This window comes from Canis lupus, chromosome 18, assembly GCF_003254725.2.
Source record: "Canis lupus dingo isolate Sandy chromosome 18, ASM325472v2, whole genome shotgun sequence".
NCBI classification, from domain to species: Eukaryota; Metazoa; Chordata; class Mammalia; order Carnivora; family Canidae; genus Canis; species Canis lupus.
Window position 1 is genome coordinate 53,463,594 of NC_064260.1, and position 27,456 is coordinate 53,491,049.

General features: G+C 41.1%; 1 protein-coding gene across 3 annotated transcripts in view; it reads right to left on the reverse strand.

Annotated features, from left to right (window-relative positions):
* The window catches only part of LOC112659435 (solute carrier family 22 member 9-like), a 41,896-nt gene extending 14,440 nt beyond the window's left edge, over window positions 1-27,456 (reverse strand). Inside the window, exons 1-6 of one of the 3 annotated variants that reach the window (XM_025446232.3) lie at window positions 27,330-27,456; window positions 26,790-27,211; window positions 25,811-25,914; window positions 7,761-7,915; window positions 7,500-7,668; window positions 6,631-6,754 (exon numbers count right to left, since the gene is read on the reverse strand). In XM_025446232.3, the coding sequence (XP_025302017.1) occupies window positions 6,631-6,754; window positions 7,500-7,668; window positions 7,761-7,915; window positions 25,811-25,914; window positions 26,790-27,191 (954 nt within the window). In that variant the 5' untranslated portion in view covers window positions 27,192-27,211; window positions 27,330-27,456. Of the gene's footprint in view, window positions 1-6,630; window positions 6,755-7,499; window positions 7,669-7,760; window positions 7,916-25,810; window positions 25,915-26,789; window positions 27,212-27,308 lie in introns of all 3 variants that reach the window. The other 2 variants (XM_025446230.3, XM_025446233.3) reach the window with 2 other exon arrangements.

The following is a 27,456-nucleotide window of genomic DNA, read 5'->3' on the forward strand; positions in this document are numbered from 1 at the left end:
GAGGGCTGACTGAACAGCTTCTACTCAAGAAAAGATAGAAAGACCACACAGAAAATGGCAAGAGAGATGGAGATACAATAACAAAGGGACCCCCACCTTGGACGCTATAAACTGCAGTGAGACTGAGCAGACTCGTCTTCCCTGGGGCACGGGGGAAAAAAGCCAATTTAAAAGAGCATGCGAGGGTTGCCTGGGTGGCTCAGTTGGTTGAGGGTCTGCCTTTGGCTCAGGTCATGATCTCAGGGTCCTGGGATTGAGCCCCACATCAGGCTCCCTGCTCAGCAGGGAGTCTGCTTCTCCCTCTCCCTCTGCTCCTGCCCCTGCTCTCTCTCTCTCTCAAATAAATCAATAAATAAAATATTTTTAAAAATTCTAAAAAGAGCACATGAAATATAAAAAGTTAAGCCCTACAACTCTGCCAAATTGTAGGAGAGCTGCTGGAACTCCTTCCAGTCAGAGTTAAAGAACACAAGAACTGAAATGAAAGACACTATAGGGAATCAACAAAAGATTGGAGGATGCAGAAGAACATATTAGTGATCTGGAAAATATCCAAAGCTTGAGTGAAAACACCCAAGCTGAACAGCAAAAATTAAAAAAGAATTTTTAAAAATGAGGATATCTTATGGGATCTCTTGAATAGCATCAAGCAAATAAATATCCACATGATAGGGATCCCAGAAAAGGAGAGAGAGGAAGGAGCAGAAAACTTATATGAAGAAATAATAGCTGAGAAATTCCCTACCCTACAGAAGGAAACACTCATCAAAGTTTAGGAAACACAGAGAGCCCCAAATACAATGAACTCAAGGAATTCCACACCATGATACATAATAATTAAAATGCCAAAGATTAAAGATAGTCAATTTTAAAAGCAGCAAGAGAGAATCTACTAGTTACGGGACAGGGAAATCCCATAAGATTATGAGGTGATTTTTCATCAGAAACTTCGAAGGCCTGGGGCACCTGGGTGGCTCAGTGGTTGAGCATCTGCCTTTGGCTCAGGTCCTGATCCTGGGATCCTGGAATGGAGTCCCACATCACAGGAAGCCTGCTTCTCCCTCTTCCAATGTCTCTGCCTCTCCTCTGTGTCTATCATGAATAAATAAATAAAATCTTCAAAAAAAAAGAAAAGAAAAGAAACTTTGCAGGCCAGAAGGGAGTGACATGATAGATTCAAAGTGCTGAAAGGAAAAAAAAAAACCTACAACCAAGAATACTTTAATCAGCAAGATTACCATTCAGAATGGAAGGAGAGATAGAGTTTTTTTTTTTAATTTTTTATTTATTTATGATAATCACACACAGAGAGAGAGAGAGAGAGAGAGAGAGAGGCAGAGACATAGGCAGAGGGAGAAGCAGGCTCCATGCACCGGGAGCCCGACGTGGGATTCGATCCTGGGTCTCCAGGATCGCGCCCTGGGCCAAAGGCAGGCGCCAAACCGCTGCGCCACCCAGGGATCCTTCTTTCTTTAGACCTCAGACTGGAGCTGAACAGAAAAATGGCTTAGGGTTCCTCAAATCATTCTTGAGTCCCACACAAGGTACTGGACCTTTCAGCAAACAAGCAGGTTATAGGTAACAGGACCTGTTAACTCTGGAGACTTTGGGGTAGCATACAGGAAACAAGCTGCTCCATCCTTAATGTTGCTTTTGGAGAGCTCAACCCTGGACAGATCAAGGGAGTACCCAGAAGAAATAAAGCAAAGGTTGCCTGGCTGGCTCAGTTGGCTCAGTGGGGCACCCAACTCTTGATCTTGAGGTCCTGAGTTTCAGCCCCATGTTGGGCACAGAGCCTATGTAAATAGATGAATGGATCACCATCAAATCAACCTGTATTCACTGTGGAGGTCAGTTGGATTCCTCAGGCTTAGAGAAGAGATGCCGGAGCACCGCGGTAATGCCTAGTTCATAGAGACAGGTCTTATCTCATCCTCCAAACTTTAAGGTCTTTGGAGCTGAACCACATTCTAGCAAGTCGGTTCTTTTCCATTCTTCGGCATTCCCAAGTGCGCCTGGAACCAATTGCCATGGAAAAATGAGGAGAGATAGAGTTTTAAAAGTTCATCACCACTAAGCCACCTGGGTGGCATACTTGGTTAAGCACCTGATTTTTGGTTTTCGTTCAGGTCATGATCACAGGGTCATGAGATTGAGCCCCACATGGAACTCTGCTCAGCACAGAGTCTGCTTAAGATTCTCTTTCCCTCTCCCTCTGCCCCTCCCCCTCTGTGCATGCATGTACTCTCTCTCAAATAAATAAATAAATAAATACATCTTTAAAAGAATGAAAGTTCACCACCACTGAACTAGCCTTGTGAGAAATGTTAAAGAGACTTCTTTAGGTAGAAAAGAAAAGGATATAATTAGAAGTGAGAAAATTTGGGATGCCTGGGTGGCTCAGCAGTTGAGTGTCTGCCTTTGGCCCAGGGCATGACCCGGGGGTCCCGGGATTGAGTTCCACATCCGGCTCCCTGCATGGAGCCTGCTTCTCCCTCTGCCTGTGTCTCTGCCTCTCTCTTTCTCTCTCTGTGTCTCTCATGAATAAATAAATAAAATCTTTAAAAAAATAGAAGTGAGAAAATTCTGGAAGGAAAAATATTTCATGAGTAAAAGCAAACATACAGTAAAGGTAGTGTTTACCATTTAAATGTAAATGGTCTAAATGTTCCAATCAAAAGACATGAGGTGGCAGAATGGATTAAAAAACAAGACCCATGGATCCCTGGGTGGCACAGCGGTTTGGTGCCTGCCTTTGGCCCAGGGCGCGATCCTGGAGACCCGGGATCGAATCTCACATCGGGCTCCCAGTGCATGGAGCCTGCTTCTCTCTCTGCTTCTCTCTCTCTCTCTCTCTCTGTGTGTGACTATCATAAATAAAAAAAAAACAAAACAAACAAACAAAAAACAAAAACAAAAACAAAACAAGACCCAAAGGGATCCCTGGGTGGCTCAGCGGTTTAGTGCCTGCCTTCTGTCTGGGGTGTGATCCCCGGATTGGGTCCCGCGTCGGGCTCCCTGCATGGAGCCTGCTTCTCCCTCTGCCTATGTCTCTGCCTCTCTCTCTCTCTGTCTCTCATGAAAAAATAAATAAAATCTTAAAAAAAAAAAAAAAAAAAGACCCATCCGTATGCTGTCTATAAGAGGCTCACTTCAGACCTAAGGACACATACAAACGGAAAGTGAAAGGATGGAAAAAGATATTCCATGCAAATTGAAAGAAAAATAAAAGCTCGGGTAGCAATACTCATATCAGACAAAATAGACTTTAAAACATAGACTGTAGGGGCGCCTGGGTGGCGTGGTGATTGAGCATCTGCCTTTGGCTTAAGTCATGATCCCAGGATCCTGGGGTTGAGTCCGATATCAGGCTCCCTGCAGGGAGCCTACTTCTCCCTCTGTCTCTGTCTCTGTCTCTGTCTCTCTCTGTGTTTTTCATGAATAAACAAAAACTTTTTTTTTAAAGTCTGTAACAAAAGACAGAGAAGGACGTTACCTAATGATAAAAGGAACAGTTCAATAAAAAGATGTAACATGGTGGAAATGTAAATTGGTGCAGAAAACAGCAAGGAGCTTCCTCAAAATTAAAAATAGAGAGGTATACCTGGGTGGCTCAGTCAGCTGAGCATCCCACTCTTAATTTCAACTCAGATCATGATCTCAGGGTCCTGAGATCCAGCCCAGAGTTGGGTTCTATATTCAGCAGAGAGTCTGCTTGAGGATTTCTCTCCCCCTCCCTCTGACTCTGCCCCTGCCCCCACTCACATGTGCACACTCTCTCTAAAATAAATAAATAAATCTTTTTAAAAAATTAAAAATTGAAATACCATGTGATCCAGTAATTTCACTACTAGATATTTACCCAAGAAAAACAAAAACACTAATTCAAAAAAATATATGCACCCCTATGTTTATTGCAGCATTATTTACAATAGCCAAGATATGGAAGCAACATAAATGTCCATTGACAGATAAATGGATAAAGAAGATATGGTATGTGTATAATATATATGTATGTATATAAAGTATATATGTGTGTGTATATATATAATGGAATATTACTCATCCATATAAAAAAGAGTGAGATCTTGTCATTTGTGGCAAAATGGGTGGATCTATAGGATATTATGGTAAGTGATTCCACTTATATGTGGAATCTAAAAAACAAAACAAAAAGCAGAAACAGATCAATAAATACATAGAACAAACATGGTTACCAGAGGGGTGGGAGGTGAGGGGATGGGCAAAATGGATGAAGTGGAGTGGGAGGTATAGGCTTCCAGTTACAGAGTGAAAAATTCATGAAGTAGAAAAGCGTAGCACGGGAATATAGTCAATGGTGTTGTACTAGCATTGCATGGTGACAGATAGTAGCGATACTTGTGGTGAGCACAGTAGAATGTATAGAATTGTTGAATCACTATGTTGTGATGTAATATTTTGTGTCAATTATTCCTCAAAAAAAGAAGGAAAAGGCAATCCTAAAATTCATACGGAAACACAGAAAACCCTTAACAATCAAAGCATTCTTGAACAGAAACAAAGGGGTAGATGTTGACATGTTTGACACCATGTTCTGGTGTCAAAGTATATTACAAAGCTACAGTCGCCAAGAGATGTACTGGTATAAAACCAGACATGTATCCCAATGAAGCAAAACAGCAATAAACTCAGCATATGTGGTCACTTGATCTTGGACACTGGTGCCAGAAATTCACAGTGGGGACAGGCTAGTGTCTTCAATAAAATAGTGTTGTGGAAAACTAGATATTTACATGTAACAGAATGAACTGAAAACTGATCTTACAGTGTACAAATACTACACTATATATTGCAAATTTGCTATTAATAGGTCTTATATTAAGTTTTACCACAAAACTAATGAATAAAAAGGGCAGGAGAAAGCTTTAGGAGGTGATGGATATGTTTATTGCATGGGTTGTGATGCTGTTTGGTTATATCAGATTCATCAACTTGTATACGTTAAATCTGCACAGCTCTTGTATGTCAATCATACATCAATGAAGCTGGATATTTTTAGATTTTATTTAAGTTCAGATTAGTTAACATATATGTATTATTGGTTTCAGGGGTAGAATTTAGTGGTTCATCACCTGCACAAAGTTGTTTTAAGAAAAATCCTTCAGATGTGCCATTGAACATGTTCAATATTTTATTATTCCTCTTTGACCGTCTAGATCCTAATCTTCTCCTTTTCCAATTAAATAAGGGTAGATGATTTTCCCTCTTTTAGAATTCTTTCCATCCGCCTATCATTCCAAACAGAAAAGCTAACAATATAAATACCACACAATCTGGCAGTACCATTTCTGGTTATATACCCCAAAGAATCATAAACAGGATCTTAAGATATTTGCATATACATGTTCCCTGCAGTACTAATCACCATAGCCAAACCAATGAAAACAAACTAAATGTCCATCAGTGGATGAATGGGTAGAGAAATGTGGCATATACATACAACAGAATATTATCCATAAACAGAGGAAATCCTGCTATATGCTACAACAGATGAATCTCAGGGACATTTTGTTAAATGAAATAAGGCAATCACTGGACAAAATACTGCACAATTCCACTTATATGAAGTATATAAAATATTAAAATAATAAAACAATAAATAGAAAGGTGGTTACCAAGGAATAGGGACAAGAGATTTGAGAGATTGCTGTTCAAGGAGTACAGAGTTTTAGTCAAGGAAGATTTACAGATCACTGTATTTAATTATACTGTATTGTACAGTTAAAAATTTAAGAAAATAGATTTCATAATATGTATTAACTTTAAGACATCTTGATTTTTCTCTTATTAATACTAAAGTTTCTTGAAACACATCTGACCTATACTACTATTTAGGATCAAGCACCATGACTGGAATGTTACAATCTTTTAATAAATAATTTATATGTTCATGACATGATATATGGTTTACTTAATGATTCACAGCAATATCTGCCTTCCAGACCCAGGGTAGGGGAAAAAGACATCTCTGAGGCATTTCCACTCAGTCATGCTTTTGGAACTTGTAATAAGTAGAATGTAAATTCCACAAAGCAAAGACGTGTACTCTTGTGGCCAATGCCATATTTCCTGTAAGGAACAGTAGTGGCCTGCCCCGGGGAGCACTCAATAAATACCATTAATGAAAGAGTGTACGCCCAAGTTAACATGCTCTATTCTGTGTTGTCACTAAACCTCCCTTCTACTGGTCTTACTGTCCTGGAAAAAGGCCATCAGAATATTAATGGAATAAAAAAAAATAAAATAATAAAGTCTTTCTTATTTTTTTAAAAAAGAATATTAATGGAGAGAAATGGATTCACTTTTGTTACTTTCTCTAACAAATATACAATCTTTACAATCGTCAACACTGAGAGCTATCTGATCCTGTTGAGTAAAATTATCTGTGTTCGGCTCCCAGTAACAGGGTATTCTCTCTTTATATTAACCCAGACAATGTGGACAGCCATTGAGAACCAAGACAATGAGGTAAGAAGATCTGTAGCCAGAACTCCATCCCACCCTTTATTCACCTTACTGATACCAATGAGTGCTTATGTCATGTCACGTGTTCCCTACATCCCATAACCAGCTCCTTTTCCTGCTCACCTCCATGGTGAGGGCTTCTCCAGCATTCTTCCTTCCATTCCTGTGTGCAGCTTTTCTAAGTACCCTTAAGCCCTCCTCAGGTTTGTTGGTGATAATCAGCCACCGAGCAGACTCTGCCAGACACCTGATCAAAGAAGACAGAGGTGCAGCCAAGTCTTTCACATGCCCATGCTCTTTGTCCTGAAATGCCTCTCTCCTCCCCTCTAATACCTGCCTCTTGTTTTGTTATACCAGAAAATATAAATTTATGCTCTCTTGTACCACTAAAAAACTGGGAGGATGACCTCTCTATGCAGCACATTTTCACGACTGGCAATATAGAGCAGGAGTCATATTGTCCCTTGACTCTTATTCAAGGGACTATTGCCAGGTTTGGCAAATAAAGATAGTGTGCCTAGTTAAATCTGGATTTAGATAAACAGTGAATATGAGTAACTCTTGAGTGAAACTATGTCCCGTGCAATGTTTTGGACCTACTTACACTGAAAAATATTTACTGTTTATTTGAAATTTCACCTGAATGAGACATCCTGTGTTTTATCAGGCTAGCAAATAAAAATACAGAACTCTCAGATAAATAGAAATTTCGCATAAACTATGAATAATTTTTAGTATAGCTATACTCCATGAAATATTTGCAACATTATACCAAAAAGTTTGTTATTGACCTGAAAATCAAATCTAACTGAGTGTCCTTGATATTATCTGGCAACCCTACCTGTTCAGCTTCTTGAATTGTACATAGGACACTTATTAGGAGAACATGTGCTCAAGTGTTACCTAAGAACCAAACAGAATTCTTAGAACCTGATTCCATGTATCTTGGATCCCAGGATCCTCTAAGACAAAGGAAAAAAGAAAGATTATACCTTGAGAAAAGAAAAAAGACAAATAATGGTACAGAAACCACTAGCTGAAGGGTGTGCCAGTCTCGAATGGCAAAAGCCAGTCCTCCCAGGGTCATCTGTCCCACACAAGCAGCACAGATAGTCATTGCTATTGCCATGGCTTGCAGTCGGGGTTCTGTCCATTCTACAACTGAAAGAAAACACAAACAGGATCTTGACTCCAAAGTTGGAATGTCAAAGTCATGGCTTGGAAAATGTCAAAGATCCAAAGTGTTTACTTACACAACATAGTAGTATTTGTCAAGATGGTCATGGTAGAACAGCCAGCCAAGATGCGGAGCACACAGTAAATGGCGAAGGTGGGAGCAAAGGCTGCGCAGGTGTCAGCAATGGCCAGCTGGAGGAAACACCACCTGAGAATTAACCTCCTCCCCAACCTGAGGAATGGGAACACGTTAGACATGGGAATAGCAATCCGATACAAAAATTACTAAAAGAAGGCACACTTTGAAATTTAGGGCATGTTTTAATAAGTGAAACTTTGCCCTTGAAACTTCAAAGAATCAACAAGTAGTCAACAGGAGATCGTCCCAGAAGCAACCTTTCTGTTAGTGAACAGATGCTGAGTATAACAAAGCTTCTTCCCCAGTCTGTTACCAGATCTTTGAGACCAACTGAAGCTGCCCAAGACAGGTTGCAATACTGGAAATTTTATCACATCACAAATGTCCCTTGTACTAACGCATGCATGTAACTCAATAGAGTCTATGCAGTGTCTAGAACATGAGGGGGCTGCTATGGACCAAGTTGCGTCCTTTCCCCTCCCTCCAATTCCTATATTGACTCTCTAATACCCAGTGAAATGGTATTTGGAGATGGACTTTGAGGGAAGTAATTAGGTTTATATGAGGTCATGAGAGTGGGGTCCTTAGGATGGTGTTAATGTTCTTACAAGAAGAGGCACCAAAGTAAAGAGATTGCTCTCCTTATCTTTCTGCCATGTGAGGCTATACCAAGAAGACAGCTGCCTTTAAGCCAGCTGGTGTTTTAATTTGGCAGCCTGAGCTGACTAAGACAAGATCTAAATCTGTACTTGAGGCTCTGAGGCCATGCAGGTCATAGATAAACTCTATGAAAGGAACATCCAAGGAACAATACATGAAAGTTGCTGATGGGTTGCATTAGAGTCCATCTCTGCTAAATTTGGCTTTATAGGCCTTGAACAACGTTTCCCTGAAATAAGATAGAAGGAAGCCACAGCTCAGAGAGGTTACAGTAAGTTCTCAGAGGAAAGGATTAGGCAAGATGAGCATAAAGAAACAGAAAAGGAGAGGATCCCTGGGTGGCTCAGCGGTTTGGCGTCTGCCTTTGGCCCAGGGCGCGATCCTGGAGTCCCGGAATCGAGTCCCACGTCGGGCTCCCTGCGTGAAGCCTGCTTCTCCCTCTGCCTATGTCTCTGCTTCTCTCTCTCTCTCTATGTCTATCATGAATAAATAAATAAATAAATCTTTAAAATAAGAAACAGAAAAGGAGAAGGTATTTTTATTTTATTTTATTTTATTTTATTTTATTTTATTTTATTTTATTTTATTTTATTTTATTTTATCTATTTGAGAGAGAAGAGTGAAAGAGCAAGCAGAGGCAGAGGGAGATGGAGGGGGAGCCAGAGAAGTAGACTCCCCACTTGGCTCCTCCTTCCTTTCTAAAAATATCTTCTCCAGGGACGCCTGGGTGGCTCAGCGTTGGGAGTCTGCCTTTGGCTCAGGGCAGGATCCCGGGCTCCTGGGATCGAGTCCCGCATCGGGCTCCCTGCATGGAGCCTGCTCCTCCCTCTGCCTGTGTCTCTGCCTCTCTCTGTCTCTCATTAACAAATAAATAAAATCTTAAAAAAAAAATCTTCTCCAGGTGTCTGGGTGGCTCAGTCAATTATGTCTACCTTTGGCTCAGGTCATGATCCCCGAACCCCCGGATCAAACACCACATTGGGCTCCCTGCTCAATGGGGAGACTGCTTCTCCTCATACCGTGCTTGTGTGTTCTCTCTCTCAAATAAATAAACAAAATAAAAATCTTTAAAATATAGTGATATTTAGAGTGGCAGGCATTTGGTAACAATCTGGTTGTCCATCACCAAAAAATGGATTAGATGCATTGTAATGGATCTTCTACTGGAGCACCATGCAGCAATTAGAAGAATGAACTAAAAGTACACATAGGAACATGTATATACCTCAAAACCATAGCAGTGGGTGTACAAAAGAAAAATAATGAGATAATAATACATTTACATAAATATGTGCATTAAAATATATGTAAACCAAACAATGTCATTTCTTTTGTAAAAACACATATCAATTTAAAGAAACATAGTCAATGCATTATATTGATCCCTATTGGGAAGAAGGAAATGGGATTGGGGCATCCGGAAAAAAATGAAACAAAAACATACATACATGAAAGGAATTTATGGCCAAATTAATGAGGACACTGTCTCATGAAATGAGTATGATAATTCAACCCCATCAGTGGTTTGATATTCAAAGGAAGAGAAATTTGTGCTGTGCAAAATATAAAGACTATTGTTTTATCGGTTATTAATTATGCAGTTTGGCTCTATGTTCACCATTGCTTTTTTTTTTTTTTTCCAGATGCAGAGGAAGATTACTCTTCCCAGCCTTATATTTAAGTTAGAGCCACTTGTCTGCACTCTGACCATGGACTAAAGACAGAAGTGGCCAAGACCACTTCCAGGCCTGTCCATATAAGGTCCACTTGGGTCCTGCTCATTTTTTCTGACAATATGGCTGGAAACAAAAAACATGCATATTAAAAAGTTATACAATGGATGTGTGGTTCCCTGAGCCACTGCCTAGAGGATGAGGGCCACATGACCCACACCAAACTGAGGACAGTGAGAATCATGATTTTATTAAAATCACCAATTACGATTCTTGGGTTCTTACAGTAACTAGCTACCTTGGCTAACACGTTAATGTTTGAATAATTGTGTTTGATGAAGAGAACTAGGAAAGATTTATATGTACTTCTTTTTTGGTATAGGTTTCTCAAATTTATTTGAAAAAATATTTTATTTAATGGGCACCTGGGTGGCTCAGTCAATTAGGTGTCCTACTTTTGATTTTGGCTCAGGTTGTGATCTCAGAGTCCTGAGATCAAGCCCTGAGTCACAGTCCATGCTAGGTGTGGAACCTGCTTAAGATTCTCTTTCTTCCTCTTCCTTTGCCTACCCCAACTCTGTCTAAAAAGATTTTTTATTTTGAAAATAAAACGTGATGTAGAGCTGTAAACATGTGTATAAAGAGATTTCAAAATTACATATACATTTTTATCAATTTTACTGAAAACATATATTTGCGATGGATATAAATATAACAGTGTTGGCTCCCACTCAAGTGGACTTGTTCTTAGCTCTTTATTTTGAAAATTGTCAAATATGAAAGTTTAAATGAATACTTTGATGAACATTGCTATAAATCTCAAGCAGATTCCTCACTAAATAGCATTTTGCTATATTTGCTTTATTTCTTTGCCTGTGCGAACACACACACACACATCCACACAAACTCTTTTCTGTTGAACCATCTGAATGGCAATTACAGACTACATGACACATCACTCCTAATTTTTTTTAGCATACATGTATAAAGAATACAAGTCATTTCTAGGGGTGCCTGGGTGGCTCAGTCAGTTAAGCATCTGATTCTTGATTTCGACTCAGCTCGTGATCTCAGGTCTCAAGATCAAGGCCCATGGCGGACTCCATGCTCAGCACAGAATCTGCTGGAGATTCTCTCTCTCCCTCTGCCCCTCTCCCTACTATCTCTCTCTCTCAAATAAACAAAAATATTTTTTTAAAAAAGAATATAAGTAGTTCCTTATATGATTACAATTCTATCATCACACCTAAGAAAACTAACGATAATTCCCTACTAGCCATCAGATGACATTCAAGTTACCAAAAAGGTCCTCCAAAAGTCTTTTTAGATTTTAGTTTTCTTTTTCCCATCTATGCTCTGGTAGTTACACATCCCATATGATTTTTGTGTTTTTGTGAACCTTTCAAAATCTAGAATGATTTCTCCATGTATTTTTCTTATGACATTGCCTTTTGAAGATTCTAGATCAGTATAGAATGTGAATTATGAATGATGTAAAAAGTATTTTTATCTATGTTCTCATTTTTTTTACCATAAGCAGATTTTTTTTGTCAGAAAATAACAAAAGGTTAAAAAAGTACATATTTGTGTCTTATTTGCTGGTGGCTTTGAGCACCCTTTCAAAATGAGGCAGGAATAGGGAAGGAACATTGTTGCCAATGGGTAAAGAGCCATAAGGAGACAAGTTTGTACTCTATGGTACTGAGAGTACCATTTTTCTTCATCACTTTTCTCCAAACCCTGAAACATAGGTCTTCTCCCTTCTTTTGCAGTCAGGAATAAATAGGGTGAACATAAATTTTTCATCTTCAATAGGGTACTTTTGAGACCAAGAAGGAATGTTATTAACAATTAAACCAAAAATGTACCAGCAAATGGGATGATTGGTCTCTAAAAAAATTTAAAAAAATAATAGAAGATGGGGTATTGCATTGGATATTTAAAGGGAAGGGATTCAAGAAACTGATGTTGAATAGGTCTGTCTAAGATCAGACAAATGTACCCTTAGCATAAGAAAATTGTGATCGTGTTGCTAAGGTAGTTATCTTGCTCAAAGCAAGTCAACTATAGACAGAGATCTGACCTGAGGTTGGAGCTTCTATATGAGAAATAGATTTTAGTTTAGTCCAAGGCTTGAAAATTATTTGCTAAAATGGACTCAGTACTACTGATGAGTATAATGGAAAATAGAATCTTCACAACTTAATATTTATAATATTTAAGATATAATTCATAGTATCCTGCTGTGTGATGAACCAAGAAAATGGAATTCCATTCTCTAGACTATGGAAATATTTCAGATCTTCTGCTGAGAGGAGACAAAGTTTGGAACTAACCAACAAGGATTTTAAAGTGGTAATATAACTATTCTCAAAGACATAAATAAACTACAATTTTGACAAATGAAATTCACAGCTTAGAAACAGGTATTCTCAGAGAGATAGCAACACAGGTAAACCAAAGTTATTGAAATTCAGGAGTGAAAAAGTAGTTTCTAATTAAAAAATTCACTGGATAGACTTAACAATCATGTGGACACAAGAGAGAGACTGTTTGAAGACAGATTAATGGAAATTGTGGAAGGCGAAGAACAGAGAGAAATAATGATTTAAGAAAACGAGAAAAGAGCCCAGGAATGCTATTATACCAGGAGGCAGCAAATAGTTCCTGTAAAAAGCCAAATGGTTATCATTTTAGGCTTTATGAACCACATATTCCTATTTTTTCCTCCTTTATTTTTGTGTTTCTTTTTTTAGAGCAATTTTAAGTTGGATGCAACATTGAGCAGAAAATATAGAGATTTCCCATATATCCTGCCCGCATGCATGCACAGAGTCCCCACCTATCAATATCTTGTACCAAAAGAGACTTTTGACACAATGAGCCTACAGTGATACATCATTATCCCCCAAAGTCCATAGCTTACATTGAGGTACATTTCACAGGAGATGGGTATTAAGGAGGGCACTTGTTTTGATGAGCACTGGATATTATTATTATTTTTTTGTGTGTGTGTGTGTGCTAAGGAGTTCTTTTTTTTTATTTTTTTATTTTTTATTGGTGTTCAATTTACTAACATACAGAATAACCCCCATGAACACTGGATATTATATGTAAGTGATGCATCACTAAATTCTACACCTGAAACCAATTTTACCATATATGTTAACTAACTAGAATTTAAATAAAAACCTGAAATCATTTCTTGGTGTCTTCCTCAATTTCTTGCATAACTGTTGTACAGTTTTCAAAGTAGATTCTTTACCTCTTTGGTTATGCTTATTCCTAGGTATTTTATGATTTTTGGTGCAATTGTAAATAAGATCAATTCCTTGATTTCTCTTTCTTCTGCCTCATTGTAAGTATTTAGACATCCAACTGACTTTTGTGTGTTGATTTTATATCCTGTGGCTTTGCTGAACTTCTGTATCAGTTCTAGCAATTTTTTTGTGGAGTCTTTTGAGTTTTCTACATAGAATACCATGTTGTCTGCAAAGAGTGAAAGTTTGACTTCTTTACCAATTTGGATGCCTTTTATTTGTCTTTGTTGTCTGACTGCTGAGGTTAGTGATGACTGGACATTCAAAACATTCCATGGTCATGGGTTGGAAGAACAAATATTATTAAAATGTCTATACTACCCAAAGCAATCTATACTACACATTCAATGCAATTCTTATCAAAACACCATTTACATTTTTCACAGAGCTGAAACAAACAATCCTAAAATTTGTATGGAACCAGAAAAGAACCCAAGTAACCAAGGTAATGTTAAAAAAGAAAACTAAAGCTGGAGACACCACAGTTCCAGACTTCAAGCTATATGATAAAGCTGTAATCATCAAGACAGTGTGGTACTGGCCCAAAAACAGACACATAGATCAGTGGAACAGAATAGAGAACCCAGAAATGGATCTCAATAACTAATCTTTGATAAAACAGTCTCTTCAACAAATGATGTTGAGAAAATTGGATAGCCACATGTAGAAGAATGAAACTGGACCACTTTCTTCCACCATACACAAAAACAAGCTCAAAGTGGATGAAAGACCTAAATGTGAGGCAGGAATCCAACAAAATCGTAGAGGAGAACATATGCAGCAAACTCTTTGACCTTGGCTGCAACAACCTCTTACTAGACACATCTTTAAAGGCAAGGGAAACAAAAGCAAAAATAACTATTGGAACTTCATCAAGATAAAAAGGTTTGCTCAGCAAAAGAAATTCAACAAACCTAAAAGGCAACCTATGGAATGGGAGAAGATATTCACAAATGATATATCAGATAAAGGGCTAGTTCCAGAATCTATAAAGAATTTATCAAATTCAACACCTCCAAAACAAAAAAAATCCAGCCAAGCAATGGGCAGAAGACGTGAACAGATATTTCTCCAAAGAAGACATACAGATGGCCAACACACACATGAAAAAAATGTTCAATATCACTTGACATCAGGAAAATACAAATCAAAACCACAATAAGATACCACTTCACATTGGTCAGATTGGCTGAAATGAACAAGTCAGTAAATAACAGATGATGGCGAGGATGTGGAGAAAGGGGAACCCTCTTACACTGTTGGTGGGAATGCAAACTGGTATGGCCACTCTGGAAAACAGTATGGAGATTCCTCAAAAAGTTCAAACTAGAACTACCCTATAACCCAGAAATTTCACTTCTAGGTATTTATCCAAAGGGTACAAACATAGTGATTTGAAGGGGCACATGTAAACTGCCATGTTCATAGCAGCAATGTCCACAATAGCCAAAATATGGAAAGAGCCCAGATTTCCATCAACAGATGAATGGGTTTTTTTAAAGATTTTATTTATTTATTCATGAGAGAGAGAGAGAGAGAGGCAGAGACACAGGCAAAGGGAGAAGCAGGCTCCATGCAGGGAGCCCAATGTGGGACCCGATCCTGGGACTTCAGGATCACACTCTGGGCCGAAGGCAGGCGCTAAACTGCTGAGCCACCCAGGGATCCCCCAGATGAATGGTTAAAGAAGATGTGGTATATATATTTATATATATATATAATATATAATATATATAATAATATATATATAATATATAATATATATATAATAATATTTATAATATATATTATAATATATATAATATTACTCAGCCATCAAAAAGAATGAAATCTTGCCATTTGCAAGGATGTGGGTGGAACTAGAGAGTATTATGCTGAGCAAAATAAGTCAGAGAACAATAAATACCACTCACCCATATGTGGAATTTAAGAAACAAAATAGATGAATATAGGAAAAGGGAAAGAAAAATAAACTAAGATAAAAACAGAGAGGATGGCAAACCATAAGAGACCCTTGACTATAAAGAACAAACTGAGGCTTGCTGGAGGAGAGGTCAATGGCGTAACTGGATGATGGGCACTAAGGAGGGCACTTGATGTTGTAATGAGAACTGGGTATTATATGCAACTGACCAATCACTAAGTTCTACCTCTGAAACTAAGATTATACTATATGTTAACTAAGTTGAATTTAAATAAAAAAATTTTTAACTTGAAATTAAAAAAAGAAAGAAAACATAGTTTCTGTACAATGAGCTGCCATAGCAGCTAAAAAAAGAATGAGATGTAGCATTGTTACAATAGTCAAAATGTGGAAACAACCTAAGTGTCCATCAATGGTTGAATGGATAAAGATGTGGCATACACACACACACACACACACACACACACACACACTCATATACACACACATACAATGGAATACTATTTAGCCACACACAAAAAAAATCTTGCTATTTGCAATTAGATGGATGGACTGTGAGGGTATTATGCTAAGGGGAAGAAGTCTGACAGAGAAAGACCCTATGATCTCATTCATATGTGGAATCTAAAAAACAAGACAAGGAAACAACAACAACAAAAACCAAGCTTGTAGATACAGAGAACAGAATGGTGGGTGGGGGTGGGTGGGAAAAATGAGTGAAGGAAGTCAAAAGGTATAAACCTCTAACAATAAAATAAGTAAGTCCTGGAAATGTGACTTACGGCATGGAGATTCTGGTTAATAATACTGTATTGCATATTTGAAAATTCCTGAGGATAGATATTAACAGTTCACCTCACAAGAAAAGAAACTTCTGTAACTGTGTTTGGTGACAGATGTTAATGAGACTTATCATGGTGATCATTTCACAATACATACAAATAGCAAATCATTATGCTATACACCTGAAACTAATATAATGCTATATGTTAATTGCCCCTCAATTAAAAATAAATATAAGTACATTTTTAAAAGAAAAAAATTTTTAAGAAACTTCAGAAGTCACTGTACAATTTTGCATACCTACCAGCAATGAATGAGAATTCCTGTTGTTCCACATTTCCACCGGCATTTATGTTGACAGTGCTTTAGTTTTTTGCATTTTAATAGGTGTGTAGTGGTATCACATTGTTGTTTTAATTTGCAATTCCCTAATACCATATATATGTATGTTTATTTGCTATCTGTATAACTTCTTTGGTGTCTATTTAAGTCTTTTGCTCATTTTTTAATCGGGTTGTTTGTTTTCTTACTGTTGAATTTTAAAGATTTTATTTTATGCAACCCTTTTTGCAAGTATATATATATTTTTTCCTGGTGTGTGACTTGTCTTCTAATTCCCTTGATTTTGTTCCTTTTTCATTGCAGTATAATATGGAAATTTAATTAGCCATTTCACCATATTTAGCTAATGCCATTTCCACTGGCATTAGTTACATTCACAATGCTGTGTAACCATCATCACTATCCACTGCCAAAACTTCAAAATCCTCAACAGAAATTGTGTGTCCATTAGGCAATAATGTTCCAGTCCTCTTTTCCCTACCCTCTGATATCTCTATCTTTTTCTCTATGAATCTGCCTATTCTAAATATTTCATATAAGTGAATATAATATTTGTCCTGTTTTATCTTAGTTCACTCTGCATAATGTTTTCATGGTTCATCCATATCTGTAAATATCTGTTTGAGTTTCTTTTTCAATTCTTTTAGTTTTATACCTAGCAATGGAATTGTTAGGCCAAATGGTTTCTCTGCACTTAATTTTTTGAAGAATTTCCAAAATATTTTTCATAGTGGTGGCACCATCTTATCTTCCTGTCAGCAGACTTCAAATTTCTCTACACCCCTGTGAATGCATGTTATTTCCCATCTTGTTTTGTTGTATTATAGCCACTCTAGTAGGTATGAAGTGGTATTTCACTGTGGCTTTGACTTACATTGTTTTCAATATCATGATGTTGAGCATTTTTTTCACGTGCTTATGTACCATTTGTATGCCTTTTTTATTTTTTTATTTTTATTTTTTTAATAAGTTTATTTTTTATTGGTGTTCAATTTACCAACATACAGACTAACACCCAGTGCTCATCCCGTCAAGTGCCCCCCTCAGTGCCCGTCACCCATTCACCCCCACCCCCCCTCCTCCCCTTCCACCACCCCTAGTTCGTTTCCCAGAGTTAGGAGTCTTTATGTTCTGTCTCCCTTTCTGATATTTCCCACACATTTCTTCTCCCTTCCCTTCTATTCCCTTTCACTATTATTTATATTCCCCTAATGAATGAGAACATATAATGTTTGTCCTTCTCCGATTGACTTACTTCACTCAGCATAATACCCTCCAGTTCCATCCACGTTGAAGCAAATGGTGGGTATTTGTCATTTCTAATGGCTGAGTAATATTCCATTGTATGTGGTATATGTATACATAAACCACATCTTCTTTATCCACTCATCTTTCGATGGACACCAAGGCTCCCTCCACAGTTTGGCTATTGTGGACATTGCTGCTATAAACATTGGGGTGCAGGTGTCCCAGTGTTTCATTGCATCTGTATCTTTGGGGTAAATCCCCAACAGTGCAATTGCTGGGTGGTAGGGCAGGTCTATTTTTAACTCTTTGAGGAACCTCCACACAGTTTTCCAGATTGGCAGAATTAATATTGTGAAAATGTCAATGTTACCCAGGGCAATTTACACGTTTAATGCAATCCCTATCAAAATACCATGGACTTTCTTCAGAGAGTTAGAACAAATTATTTTAAGTTTGTGTGGAATCAGAAAAGACCCTGAATAGCCAGGGGAATATTGAAAAAGAAAACCAGAGCCTGGGGAATCACGTGCCAGATTTCAGGTTGTACTACAAAGCTGTGGTCATCAAGACAGTGTGGTACTGGCACAAAAACAGACACATAGATCAATGGAACAGAATAGAGAATCCAGAAGTGGACCCTGAACTTTATGGTCAACTAATATTCGATAAAGGAGGAAAGACTATCCATTGGAAGAAAGATAGTCTCTTCAATAAATGGTGCTGGGAAAATTGGACATCCACATGCAGAAAAATGAAACTAGACCACTCTCTTGCACCATACACAAAGATAAACTCAAAATGGATGAAAGATCTAAATGTGGGACAAGATTCCATCAAAATCCTAGAGGAGAACACAGGCAACACCCTTTTTGAACTCAGCCACAGTAACTTCTTGCAAGATACATCCACGAAGGCAAAAGAAACAAACCAAAAATGAACTATTGGGACTTCATCAAGATAAGAAGCTTTTGCACAGCAAAGGATACAGTCAACAAAACTAAAAGACAACCTACAGAATGGGAGAAGATATTTGTATGTCTTTTTTATTTTTTTTTTTTATTTTTTATTTTTTTTAAATTTTTATTTATTTATGATAGTCACAGAGAGAGAGAGAGGCAGAGACACAGGCAGAGGGAGAAGCAGGCTCCATGCACCGGGAGCCTGACGTGGGATTCGATCCCGGGTCTCCAGGATCACGCCCTGGGCCAAAGGCAGGCGCTAAACCACTGCGCCACCCAGGGATCCCTGTATGTCTTTTTTAAAGAAATGTACATTGAAGTCCTTTGTTCATTTAAAAATTGGGGTTTCTTTTTTGTCTTTCTGTTGTTGAGAGTGGAAATTCTTTATATATTCTGAATATTAAGCCCATTTCATTGGTCTATTTGCCTATTTTTATGGCTTATATATAATTTACAAATATTTTCTCTCATTATATAGGTTATCATTTCACTTTCTTGATAAAGTGCTTTGATGTACAAAAGTTTTTAATTTTTTTTTCAAAAGTTTTTAATTTTTGATGAAGACCAGTCCATCGATTTTTTTTTTGTCACTCATGCTTTTGGTGACATATCAAAGAATTCATTGCCTAACCCAAAGTCATATAGATTCACCCTCGATTTTCTTTGAAGAGCTTTATGGTCTTAGCTCTTGTATTTAAGTCATCAATGTGGGACCCAGGAAATTTAACAAAAATCCCCTACCCTTGGACAAGCAGAGCATGACCAACTCCATTTTGTTCTACACCCGCCACCTCCTGTATCACCCCCACATGACCTGCTTAAGGTGCTTCCTCACCCTAGTCAAGCCGCTGGGCACACCCTAATCGGAAATCGGCTCATAACAATGTAACCCTGCCTTGTGCCCACCAAAACTGCACGCCAATTCTGACCAAAGTAATAGGCCAGCTCAAATGGATACTATGGGGTAAGATGTAATTCAATTGGCCACCTGCGTGTGGACCAACATGACTGTGTAACTTTCTGCGTATCCCATGGGCCACTGGCCCCTATAAAGCTGCTACGCCTCTTAGTCTCGGGGTCCAAATCCATGCTCCACTGTGTCGGATATACTTGGACCCAAGCTCGAGGTTGTAATAAACCCTCGTGTGTTTGCATCGGTGTCGGCTCCTTGGCGGTTTGTTGGATTCGCAATCCTGGGCACAACAATTAATCCATGTGGTAATATTTACTATGGCTTTAGGTAAGGATCCAACTTTATTATTTTGCGTGTGGATATCCAGTTGTCACAGCACCATTTGTTGAAGGGGCTATATTTTACCAACTGAATGATCTTGGCACCCTTTTCAAAAAATGAATCAGCCAGAGATATATGGTTTTATTTTTTTTTCTGTAAGTGGGTGATTCTGTGTTATGGAACTGTTAGAAACAGACTCTGAACACTTTACAAGCTACATTTGTGGAGGCCGAGCAAAATTAAGGCCATCCCACCTAAAGTTTAGCATCAGTACAAGAACAGCCATCTTAGGCCCCTGGGAATAAGAGCTGAACTTTACGGGAAAAACTGCAGAATGTCCTCAATGTCCTCGACAGGGAATCCCATATCAGAAAGACAACAGCCCAAGCCAGTGGCAGAAAGTCCCATCTTAGAATGAGAACAGAGCTCAATGCCCTTGAAAGCCCCATATCAGAATGTAAATAGAACTTGAGAAATTCTTCCATCCCTTCTGAAAATCCCCTAGACCAGCCTATAAAAAACTCCGCTGTAACCCACTTTGGGTCCAAGTCCCTGCTCCGCTGTGTCGGGTGTACTTAGACGCAAGCTCGAGCTTGTAAATCAACCCTCGTGTGTTTGCATCGGTGTCAGCTCCTCGGTGGTTTCTCGGATTTGCAATCTTGGGCACAACATTTGGAGGCTCATCCCGGATCCGAGAGACCTCCAGGACCCTATCCGGAGGGTTTCATGCCCGGTGAGTTCACTCAACTTTTTCCACCTTTTGCGTGCATATTCTCTGAGAGCTCTAACCTGTAGGAATTCCAATCTGTATTAGGTCGGTATTGGCTTAGGCGGACGCGCTGGTGAGCGGTCGACCGGGGGTCTTGAGGAGACGTCCCTTGCCCCTGCCTGGAGGACGGGGTTCTCATCCTTAAGGAGGACGGGGTCCTCATCTGTATGGAGGACGGAGGTCTTCATCTGTATGGAGGACGCGGTCCTCATCTGTAAGGGGGGCGGAGGTCCTCATCTGTATGGAGAAGAGGGTCCTCATCTGTAAAGAGGACGGGGTCCTCATCTGTAAGGGGGATGGAGGTCCTCATCTGTATGGAGGAGAGGGTCCTCATCTGTATGGAGGACGGGGTCCTCATCTGTAAGGGGGACGGAGGTCCTCATCTGTATGGAGGACAGGGTCCTCATCTGTATGGAGGACGGAGGTCTTCATCTGTATGGAGGACGGGGTCCTCATCTGTAAGGGGGACGGAGGTCCTCATCTGTATGGAGAAGAGGGTCCTCATCTGTAAGGAGGACGCGGGTCCTCATCTGTAAGGGGGGCGGAGGTCCTCATCTGTATGGAGGACAGGGTCCTCATCTGTAAGGAGGACGGGGGTTCTCATCTGTATGGAGGACGGGGTCCTCATCTGTATGAAGGATGGGAGTCCTCATCTGTATGGAGGACAGGGTCCTCATCTGTATGAAGGATGGGGGTCCTCATCTGTATGGAGGACGGGGGTTCTCATCTGTATGGAGGACGTGGGTCCTCATCTGTAAGGGGGACGGAGGTCCTCATCTGTATGGAGGACGTGGTCCTCATCTGTATGGAGGAGAGGGTCCTCATCTGTAAGGAGGACGGGGGTGCTCATCTGTATGGAGTACGGGGGTCCTCATCTGTAAGGAGGATGGGGGTGCTCATCTGTATGGAGGACGGGGGTCCTCATCTGTAAAGAGGACGGGGGTCCTCATCTGTAAGGAGGGCCAGCTGCCAGCCCATTGGATTACTTTCTGTCTTGTCTCTACGGCCGCACTGGAACGTTTGTCTGTTACTGTGTTCTTGTTACCTGTTTGCCCACTGATCTGTGTTGACTGTTTGTGCGCTGGTCTGTTTTACTGTGTTCTTGTTAACTGTGCATTTGACTGTGTTATTTGTTAACTGTCATAACTGTCTGTGCCTTGGTGTGGACGGGGGACATAACGGGGCAGACGCAAACCACACCCTTGTCTTTTATGCTCTCCCACTTCTCGGATGTTAGGGAAAGAGCTTGTATTCTGAGCATAGACATACGGAGAGAGAGATTCCAAATTTATTGCATATCAGAATGGCCAACCTTTGACATGGGATGGCCCCGAGAAGGAACTTTTCACCTACCTATTATCTTACAGGTTAAGGCCGTGATCTTCAGGGACAAACCGGATGGCCACCCTGACCAGGTGCCCTACATCCTGGTCTGGCAGGACATGATCGAGAATTCCCCTCCTTGGCTAAAACCATTTTTACTCCCCAAAACGCACAACTCGGCTGAAGGTAAGGAGAGACTCTGGGTCCACCGCCAGACTCTAGGGGCAAGTCTCCAGGTTGCCGCGCAAGCCTACCAATCTGGCCAAGGTATGGTTATGTAAGACAGGGTAAGGACGAGAGTCCCACAGCCTTCTTAGAGAGAATACTAGGAGAGAAGAGCTTGCAGGACTTATAGTAGCAGAAAGAGTCAATAATAATAAAGTCCGGAAGAGCAACAAACCAAACTAAGTGACCAGCAGACCTGAAACCTAGCCAAGATCCTGCTGGCCACAACCATGAACGACCCACAGGAAAGGCGGAGGCACCTCAAGAAGCTGGCTTCAGGGACAGGTAAGGAAGATGGCCCTGGTCCCTGTCGGGAGCGCCCTAAGCAGAACAAAAACCAATGTGCTTACTACAAAGAAGAGGGCCACTGGGTGAAAGACTGTCTTAACAAAAGACCTAAGGCCCCTGCCAAGATCTAGGAGATGGAGGACCTGGACGACTAGGGGAGCCGGGGTTCGGCACCCCTCCCCAAGCCCAGGGTAACTCTCAGAGTGGAGGGGCAACTTGTTGAATTCCTAGTGGACACTGGGGCACAACATTCGGTTTTATTACAACCCCAAGGGAAATTGGCAAACTTCATGGTGGGTGCAAGGGGCCACGGGCACCAAACAGTACTCATGGACTACCCAAAGAACTGTGGACTCGGCATGGGCTGGGTATCCCATTCCTTCATGGTCAGGTCGGGATTTGCTCACCAAGATGGGGGTACAAATTTGTTTCCACCTGAAGGGGCAAAAATCCTAAACAAGGAGGGGCACCCTATTCAGGTGCTTCTCCTGAGTTTAGAAGACGGATATTGTCTCCACCAAACGCCCTCAGCCCCAATGACTGACATTGACCGTTGGCTGCGGGAATTTCCCCAAGCATGGGCAGAAACTGGGGGAATTGGGCTGGCCCAGCATCGACCGGCCATATACATAGAACTAAAGCGGGGGCAGACCCTGTCAGGGTCCGCCAATACCCCATGCTTCTTGTAGCGTGTAGGGGAATCACACCCCACATACGGCAACTACTGGACTCGGGCATATTGAAGCCTTGCCAATCGGCATGGAACACTCCCTTGCTGCCGGTTCGGAAACCGCACTCTAACAGTTACTTGGGTGACGTCCGTTCCCAGCACCTTCATTTGATATCCTGTTGGAGGAGGAGGAACAGGACACATGGCCTGCGAAGCACCAGGGACTTGCTACAAACCATAGTGGCTCTAGGATATTGGGCCTCAGCTAAAAAAGCCCAGATCTGCAGAGCAGAGGACAGCACAGACGGTGACCAAGAAACTGCTGGAAGACATCTCACTGAGGTATGGTTTTCCTGTTAAGACTGGATCAGACAACCGCCCAGGATTCGTCTCTAAGGTAACACAGGGAGTGGCACTAGTACTTGGGGCAGATTGGAAATTACATTGTGCACATAGGCCCCAGAGCTCAGGACAGGTAGAGAGGATGAGCAGAACATTAGAGGAGACCTTAACTAAATCAGCCCTGGAGACTGGCGGGGACTGGGTGACTCTCCTCCCCTTCGCCCTATATAGGGTGAGGAACTCCCCATATAAGATGGGACTGACTCCCTATGAGGCCATGTTCGATATTCCTCCACCTGTTATCCCCAGTTTAGCAGCAGGTTTCCAAGGTGAACAGCCTCTGGCATGTTGGAACCGATCGAAAGGGAGTCGGGTTCAGATCCCCGAATCCGGAGTGGCGGAGATGGGCGCCGAGGCGTCCAGGGGGGTAACGCAACCGATCTGGAGAAGCAGGCGGGAGCCCCGGGGAGAGCTCTCTTTCCTTTGTGAAGGGCAGGGCGCCCGGGAATGGGCTCGCCCCGAGAGAGGGGCCCGTGCCTTGGAAGCGTCGCGGTTCCGGCGGCGTCGGTGTGGCCTAAGCTGGGGGCCCTCTACGAGACTGGGCCACCCCCGGGCCCCCATCGATACCAGCCAGGTGACTGGGTGTACATGCAGAGACACCGACACCAGACACTTCAACCTCGCTGGAAGGGACCCTACCTCGTGATCCTGACCGCTCCCACCGCTCTCAAGGTCGCAGGATTACTCCCTGGGTCCACTACACCCACACCGGGCCAGCTGCAAGGACTTTGTTAAGACTGTGCCGTTCTCACTTACCCCACTAATGTTGTTTATGCTCTGTCCTCTTCATGCCAGAACCAATCCCCATGAGCCATTTAAAAATGTGCACCCAATTCAGCCTTGCTTTTAAAGTCTTTTAAGGTTTAAAAAGATAGGAGCATCTTAACTGTAGAGAGGCTTTTGCAAGCAAGGGGGGGGGGGTGGTTATGTGTTGCCCCAAATGAGGAGTGTTGCTTCTTTACTGACCACTCAGGAATAGTCCGGGAATCTATGGCAAAAGTCAGAAAAGGTTTGGCTAGACGTAAACGGGAACGAAAACAGCAACAAGGTTGGTTTGAATCATGATTTAATCATTCCCACTGGCTCACTCTGAGGCCAACCTAGACCCATGATTGGGTCCTTCCTTAGGTTCCTCTGAGAGGGGGAAATGGGGAGGCCGAGGAAAATTAAGGCCATCCCACCTAAAGTTTAGCATCAGCACAAGTACAGCCATCTTAGGCCCCTGGGAATAAGAGCTGAACTTTACGGGAAAAACTGCAGAATGTCCTCCATGTCCTCAGCAGGGAATCCCATATCAGAAAGACAACAGAGCCCGCGGTAGAAAGTCCCATCTTAGAATGAGAACAGAGCTCAATGCCCTTGAAAGCCCCATATCAGAATGTAAACAGAACTTGAGAAATTCTTCCATCCCTTCTGAAAATCCCCTAGACCAGCCTATAAAAAACCCTGCTGTAATCCACCTCGGGGTCCAAGTCCCTGCTCCGCTGTGTCGGGTGCACTTGGACACAAGCTCCAGCTTGTAAATAAACCCTCGTGTGTTTGCATCGGTGTCGGCTCCTCGGTGGTTTCTCGGATTCGCAATCTTGGGCACAACACATTTACCATCATACCTTTAGAGTTCACATTTTTGAGCTGATATAACAGATGACATTGTGCTGGTAGGCGATAAGGGGAGCCTTATTTCCCATAACCCTCAGAGGAGACATGTTTGGTGCTGGCAATTGGCTGTCTAATTCAGAAATGGTATCGCCAGGCATAGGATACTCCAATTTCTAACATCACAAGTGGTGACAGTAGTTGTCATTAGATTAATTGCGTGGTTGAAAAGATACTTTTAAAGCGCCGTTTTTGCAAAAACAAAAATCAAGGTCACTGGAAAAAGTTTTTTCTCTACATCATCAAGACACTTTGCTACGAAAAAAAAAAAAAAAAAAGACACTTTGCTACGGACACCACAAGTTTAATAGGAATGCCTACCCATCACACTTGGGAAACGGGACATGATGACTAATCTCTGGAAATACATAAGCATTCAGCTCACAGGGTCCAGGAGGGACTGAACACGCGGTTCTCTGGCCAAAGTCGGCAACACTGTTTTCTGTATCTGTGTCTTCAAATTTTTAATTTGTTAGTTCAACAAAATACCCCAGTGATCCAGAGACACTCACCTGTCTGATAAATGGCCAAATATGATGCCTCCCACCAGCGTTCCAGTCATGAATAAGAATTTGGCCATTGATTTCAGTGACTGAGATTCACATACCAGGTCCCACTGGAAGAGAAGGAAACCAGCAAAGGAGCGCTGCTTAGCAGCTTACAGCCCCTCAGTGGAAACCTGATTGAAACAGCTTAAATGGCTTACAAGTTTCTTTATACCAGGCTCCCTTCTTCTTCTCTAACTTCCTTTTTAAATTTTTTAAATTTATTTTTATTTTTTGCATTAGCTGACTTTATCATTCAGGTATCAGCTTAAGTACAAATCTCAAGGAGGGGCACCTGGGTGGCTCAGTTTTTGAGCATCTGCCTTTGGCTCAGGGAGTGATCCCGCAGTCCTGGGATCAAATCCCACATCAGGATCCCCACAGGGAGCCTGCTTCTCCCTCTGCCTATGTCTCTGCCTCTCTTGTTGTATCTCTCATGAATAAATAAAATCTTTAAAAAGCAAACAAATTCCTTTAGGAGGACTCATTTAAGCCTGTAGGCTATATTAATGGCTTGTTTTATTTCATATGAAGTGATTCTCAACCTTGGCCACAGAATGCAATCATTTGAGAAACTTTAAACATTTACCGCAGATCTCCTATGGCTGCTCAGGGAGCACAGTCTGTGCTTGGAAGTTTTGATCAATATCCCAGATGTTTCTAATTTGCAAGTGTAACATTTTTAATGCATTATGTAAGTCACCTGCTTAAAATTTGGTCTTCTAAGAATAAAAGCCATGTAATTGCAAGGTCACAAGTACCTTTTAGTTCATTAGACTCATTAAATATGTAGATTAGTGGTATTTAATAAAGACATAACAAATGTTTGCTTAAATAATGAAGAATGAACACCTATATAGTGATTAAAGGCTTGAAGCAAGCTCATTATTTGTACTGCCTCTAAACACCCAGACTGTGCTCACAAGAGGTAAACGGAAGCTCTTACCTTAGTCACGATGGTGGAGGGAAAGGAGCTTTGGTCATACACCCAGCCATCCACACAGGGCTCTATGTCCCGCTCACTCATGTTGAAGAAGGTCCCATTCAGGGGAAGGAGCTGCCACTGGGGATGGATGAAGCGACGACATTTCTCTGGCCTCAAGTTTGAGTCCAGTGGGATGGAGATTCTCAGGAGGGCATCTTGGCTGAGAATCCCAGTGCCGTTAGCAGAGACAGTGTCATTGTCGAGGACGTGGACCCAGCAACGGTGACCAGGGCTAGCTGCAGTGAAGTTCTCTAATAGAATATGAGGGTACACTACGAGGTTGGAGATACAAAGGAAAACCATCTGAAGGATCTGGAATCTTCCCAGGGCTCCAACTTGATCCAGGAGGTCCTGAAAGGCCATCAAGGCTGAACAAGTGATCCCTGGTGGAAAGCAAAATGATTTTATTTAGAAAAGTTCAAAGGGAGAAAGGTCTCCATTCACTATGTCACTCCAAGTGTGTGTTGATCCTAACCCCACCTTTGCCTCAATGGGTCCCACCTCAGCTCTGCAGCAGGGTTACGGAAGCTGTTTCTCCAAATTGTTTGAGGATCAGGTGAGTATTCGTTTACTTTAAAGTCACAGAGGAGTATTTTGCTGAGATGCTTCCAGCAGTTGACAACCAGCA